This window comes from Bison bison, unplaced genomic scaffold (genome assembly GCF_000754665.1).
Source record: "Bison bison bison isolate TAMUID 2011002044 unplaced genomic scaffold, Bison_UMD1.0 scf7180017864383, whole genome shotgun sequence".
NCBI lineage: Eukaryota > Metazoa > Chordata > Mammalia > Artiodactyla > Bovidae > Bison > Bison bison.
The window spans coordinates 1100618-1105709 of NW_011494955.1; the positions used below are offsets into that span (position 1 = coordinate 1100618).

At 50.7% G+C, this 5092-nt stretch overlaps 1 protein-coding gene and 1 non-coding gene across 2 annotated transcripts; both read left to right on the forward strand.

Annotated features, from left to right (window-relative positions):
• Window positions 1-388: 388 nt before the first annotated feature.
• On the forward strand, window positions 389-4445 carry LOC105001421 (zinc finger protein 215-like). The gene is made up of 3 exons (XM_010857674.1): window positions 389-524; window positions 2506-3178; window positions 3735-4445. Exons 2-3 carry the CDS (start codon window positions 2578-2580, stop codon window positions 3758-3760), a joined length of 627 nt encoding a protein of 208 aa, XP_010855976.1. The 5' UTR covers window positions 389-524; window positions 2506-2577; the 3' UTR covers window positions 3761-4445.
• On the forward strand, window positions 4414-4485 carry TRNAE-UUC. The gene has a single exon. It is a non-coding gene; the product is annotated as a tRNA-Glu (tRNA).
• The last annotated feature ends 607 nt before the right edge of the window (window positions 4486-5092 follow it).

A 5092-nucleotide genomic window follows, 5' to 3' on the forward strand; every position in this document is an offset into this window, starting at 1 on the left:
GGGGCCATACGTATACCTATGGCCGATTCATGTTGATGTATGGCAGAAACCAACACCATATTGTAAAGCAATTATCCTTCAATTAAAAATAAATTTTAAAAATTTAAAAGTTTATGTTACAAGGGTCTTAAAAGACAAGACGCAGAAAACACAACAGGGACGCCTTCAGGAACATTCCATGCCTCGCCTGCTTCACTAGAGCCTCTGCAGTTCCTCCGCCAGCTCTTCTCCAGACCTCTGGGCCCCAGGGTCCTCTGGAGACACCTTTCTCCTGGAGGGATGCTGAAAAAGAACCACCCAGAAGCCTCTGCTACGTTTGAGAGCGCCAGGCTGATGACGTCAATGAAAGGGGCGTTGCCGGCTCGCGTGGTCTGAGGCCGGACTTCCTGCGCCGCCAGAGCAGGATTTTCCTTTCGAGGCTGGTGTCCCCGCACTCGCTAGGATCTGTAAACGGGATTTGGGTTGCTATTTCCACTCCAGGGGACCTTCCTGACTCAAGGGTCGAACCCGCGACTCCTGCATTGGTAAGCGAATTCTTTTTTGTCAGTGATGGGGACGCGGTGTAAAAGGGAGAGGAAGTGTCTTCTAGAATCCCCCTGACACCATGCCGCTGGTGTGGAAGGACTCGTAGGGCAAAGCGCACACCCCACAGTCCGGAGACCGTTCTGTATGTCTCAGCCACACTCCTTCCCAAGTATAGGACCTTGAGCAACTTTCCCTGCTGCCCTTGGCTTTTATATTAAAGTTCCTCCAACTGGATTGAAAGAACTAGAAAACGCGCGTGAGCTACCTGACGTGTATTCCCGTGTCCAGTGCGGTCCAGGGAGCATCACTCTGGCTCTCTTTTCATGGAGGTGCCTCCTGAGCCCATGTTGATGGCAGAGGCTCATCCCTGGAGGAATCTGACCCTTGGGCTTCCGTGTCCTGTATCCTCTATAAAGATAAGGAGTGGGATGGGGAAGAACAGCAGTTGTCTGCAGCACTTTGGGGATTGCTGTTCTACTAGGACAGAGGTGTAAGGACAGTCCAGGAGCCCAGGCCAAGGAATTTACCTTTCAGTTTACAGCCAGTGAATCTAGCTTCCCCCTGACAGTCGTGAATCTATCTTCCTGTTTGTGGTTTGGTTGTATTTGACAAGTGAGTCTGTTCAAATGGTCAGGTATGATGGTGTACAGGAATGTGGGTCCTTTTGGACATAAAAACAAGAGGTCCTGCAAAAGAGGGTAACTGCATAGCCATCGCCCTGAGTGCCCTCATCATAGTCTTGATCACTGTCAGAACTTGTCTTATTTGTTACTTTCCCACCCACTTGACGCCCTTCCTCAGTTTATGTCAGAATCACTCCCATCCGCTGTCCCGAGAGAGGCTTTCCCGGTGCCCAGTCACAAGTAGACAGTCACCTCAGTCGTCTCTGTTTTCTTGAGTTCGGAACCTTTAGGTCCTCTGACATGGCTGTTGTTTAGTCACTCAGTCGTGTCCTACTCTTTGCGACCCCACGGGCTGCAGCACGTCAGGCTTCCCTGGCTATCATCAACTCCCGGAGCTTGTTCAAACTCATATCCATCAAGTCGGTGGTGCCATCCAACCATCTCATTCTCTCATTGCCTTCTCCTCCTGCCTTCAGTCTTTCCCAGCATCTGACATGGTGGTGCCCATTTATTTAGTTGCTTGTTTAGTATCTCTTTCCAGTTCCAGAGTGTGAGCACCTGTTGCTGCTCTCTGCTAATACATAGAGCAGCTGAGCCTGTAAAAGGTGCTCAACAAATGGTTGAGTGAATGAATGGGTCTCCCACTCAGGTGCTCAGGTCACACTTACAGTAGTCTTTCTCCCAACTATGGCCCACAGGGCTATACTAGCTCTGCCCCTTGCTTACCTCCACACTTCTCCCCCTTCTGTTCTTCCCTTGCTCACTGCATTCATTCCTGCCCAGTGTACAGCCTTTGCTCTTGCATTTCATTTTGTCTGATTCCAGATCTCTGCAGGGCTGTCTCTCCCCTCTCCCTGTGCCTCAGTGTCTCCTCTTAGGATAGTCTTTTCCTGGCCATTTTCCTTCTGGCTGAGATACCCCTGGCTCCCCCCTGCCCATCTTCTGGAAACTCTCTGCCATCTTTTGCTGAATGTTCAAATCTCACATCCTTCCTTAAATTTCAGGTTGTAACTGACTTTCTTTCCCTTCCTTCTTCTCTCCCTCGCTTCCTCCTCCCCCCCTTTTTTTTTCTTTTTTTCCTGCAAGGTATGTGGAATCTTAGTTCCCCAAGCAGGGACCAAACCTGTGGCCTCTAGTGGAAGCATGGAGTCCTAACCACTGGACCATCAGGGAATTCCCTGTGGCTGACTTGCTGGAGCTGCCTGGACCTCAGGCCTCTGCCTGAGACACAGAGTTGATGATGGCCTTTACCTCGTGTGCCGAGTGGGGGGATTAGTAAAAGTCAAAAAGGACATGGCACACTTCACTGTGCCAGCCCTCCCACATCTGGTGTGTGAACATGTTATTTTCTCTTTAGTTCTCAGAATCACAGCACAGTGGGAATGAGCATAGTGTTGATGGTGACACTGATGCTTGGAGAAATGAAAAGATGTTGTGCCTACGGTCACACTGCCAGCGTCAGACTTCAGACTCTTCATTTGAACCCTGTATCTCTGGCCCAGAGCAAGGGATCTGCAGTCACTTGAAGTCAGCGTGTGAAGCCCTCCGCCTGGGCAGGCGCTCAGACAGGGTGAGGGCAGCTCCGGTGCTGTCGCTGCTGTGGCCATTGTTGGAGTTACGTCTCGAGCATTTTTCCCAGAGCACTTCCCTCTGCCCCCAGACCTCGTGGAACACCACTGTCTGTGTCCTCTCCCGTGGCCTCCTGCACCTGAGGCTTTCCTCTCAGCCACAACTGCTTTATGTCCCAAGGCTGCATCTGCTTCCCCCTGAACCCAGCACAGAACTTGGCCATCAGAGGCCTCATGATTCAGGCCTGGGTTTCTGCACCTTCACCAGCACCACGGTGACAGGCCTGATCCCACCCAAGTGCACATCACCAGTGCTGCTGTGTTTGACTCTCCAAGTGGTGGTGACCTTCAAGGATGTGGCCGTGACCTTTACCCGGGAGGAGTGGGGACAACTTGACCTGGACCAGAGGACCTTGTTCCGGGAGGTGATGCTGGAGACCTGCGGGCTCCTGGTCTCCCTGGGTACGTGCTCAGCTCTTAGACCTTTGGGGACCCCAGGCTCCTCCTGGTTTCTGGCTGATCAGAAGGTCACAGGAGGCACCTTTCCTGCTCCCCATGGGCCCTGCAGTTTGCTGGCCCCTCCTCCTCCTGCCTGATCTGTGTATGTAGCAGGGATCAGAGGGATAGAAGCAGTGTCCCTCTGAACACCAGCCCTCGTCCCAGTGCTCAGCACCCTCAGGCTCAGTCTGAGGTCCCTGTTCTTGACTCCTCTGCTGGGAAGCTGACTGACCCAACACGTGGTGGGGTCACGTGTCCTCACAGCTCAGTTAGCAGGGCTGTTCTCAGAAGGGGGCGGGGGTCAGGCACATCTTCATGGCATTTGTCATCAGTGCCACAAGGGATCTCCCTGACCAGCACAGTCTCAGCAGAGAGGCCCCCTGCTTGGCATGACCCTTACATGGTCCGGGGGCCCTGGTGGGTTGCATGGGACAGTCCTTGGAGGGCCAGGAAGAGCTTTCTCAGGAGGCTGTATATGCTCGGAATCATCAAATGACAGCTCAGACTCTTTGTCCCCTAGCGTGGAAGCAAGTGGCAGACACGTGAGTGGCACCACTGACAGTTAACCACAGCGAGGCACGAGGGAACACGTTTGCTTTCCGTCCCCACGAAGTGCTGATTGTGTAGAGGTCTTCGTTCTAATGGAAGTTGTGCTTCTACTGCTGCAAAAGAACGACTCCGTTGTCCTGGAAGGTGACCCTGCCCATCAGCCACTTTGTGCTCCTCAGACTTCTGAATCAACAGGGAGAGAGTGACTGTGCTGGCTCCGGTGGTTCAGTCTGATACCAGGAGCAAATTGGACTCTATTTCCCACTGCTGCTTGCACAAAGGAAGTGTGTCTGGAATGCAGAGGCCCCTGAAGGTGTCTTATTGTGACCCATGATTAAGGTCAATGAGAACTATAACAGCCTTATTTAGGCAGGACAACTCATAGCCCAGACCCTTCAGGAAGGAATGATTGGTCACCTACTAGGGAATAAAAAAGGAATATCTGAAGTGGTACTGAGAACCAAAGGATTTGGAATGGGTTGCAGAAGAGATACATACTAGTTGTGGTTTTTTGACCATATAGAAATGAGGATAGTAACCTGTAATGTCATAAGTATTTCTTCCTTCTTTTGCCATGATTATGTGTGTATGTTCAATATCTTTCTCTTCCTTCTTTCATCCCCTTATATAACAAAAGTAGTGTTGGGTAGTTCCTGATAGTTCAGTGGTTAGGATTCTGCATTTTCCCTGCAGTGACCCAGGTTCAATCCCTGGTTAGGGAACTAATCCTGTAAGTCACCTAGTTCAGTTCAGTTCAGTTCAGTCACTCAGTCATGTCCGACTCTTTGCGACCCCATGAATGGCAGCACGCCAGGCCTCCCTGTCCATCACCATCTCCCGGAGTTCACCCAAACTCACATCCATTGAGTCGGTGATGCCATCCAGCCATCTCATCCTCTGTCGTCCCCTTTTCCTCCTGCCCGCAATCCCTCGCAGCATCAGAGTCTTTTCCAGTGAGTCAACTCTTCACATGAGGCGGCCAAAGTACTGGAGTTTCAGCTTTAGCATCATTCCTTCCTAGTACAGCCAAAAAAACCCCCAAAAAGCTGACTTAACATCTTCATATTTATTCACTATATATCATTAAATTTATACTATTTACTTCTCTTTTATGCTTTGGTATTTTGGCCACTAGGCATGTGGAATCTTAGCTTCCTGATCATGCATTGAACCCACTCATTGGAAGGTGAAGTCTTAACCACTGGACCACCAGGGAAGTCCCCATATATCATAGTATTTGGTTGTAGCATATCAAGCAGAAGAGTGACCATCACCCAAGGAATCTGCATCCTTTCTGTAGAAACTGTTAGTGTATTTTCTGTCGTACAT

Excerpts from the sequence above, each read along its gene's own strand:
- LOC105001421 (XM_010857674.1), top strand. The coding sequence starts at position 2,578 with ATGTTGTGCCTACGGTCACACTGCCAGCGTCAGACTTCAGACTCTTCA. Across the intron at positions 3,179-3,734 it reads CGGGCTCCTGGTCTCCCTGG|CGTGGAAGCAAGTGGCAGAC; the intron begins GTACGTGCTCAG and ends TTTGTCCCCTAG.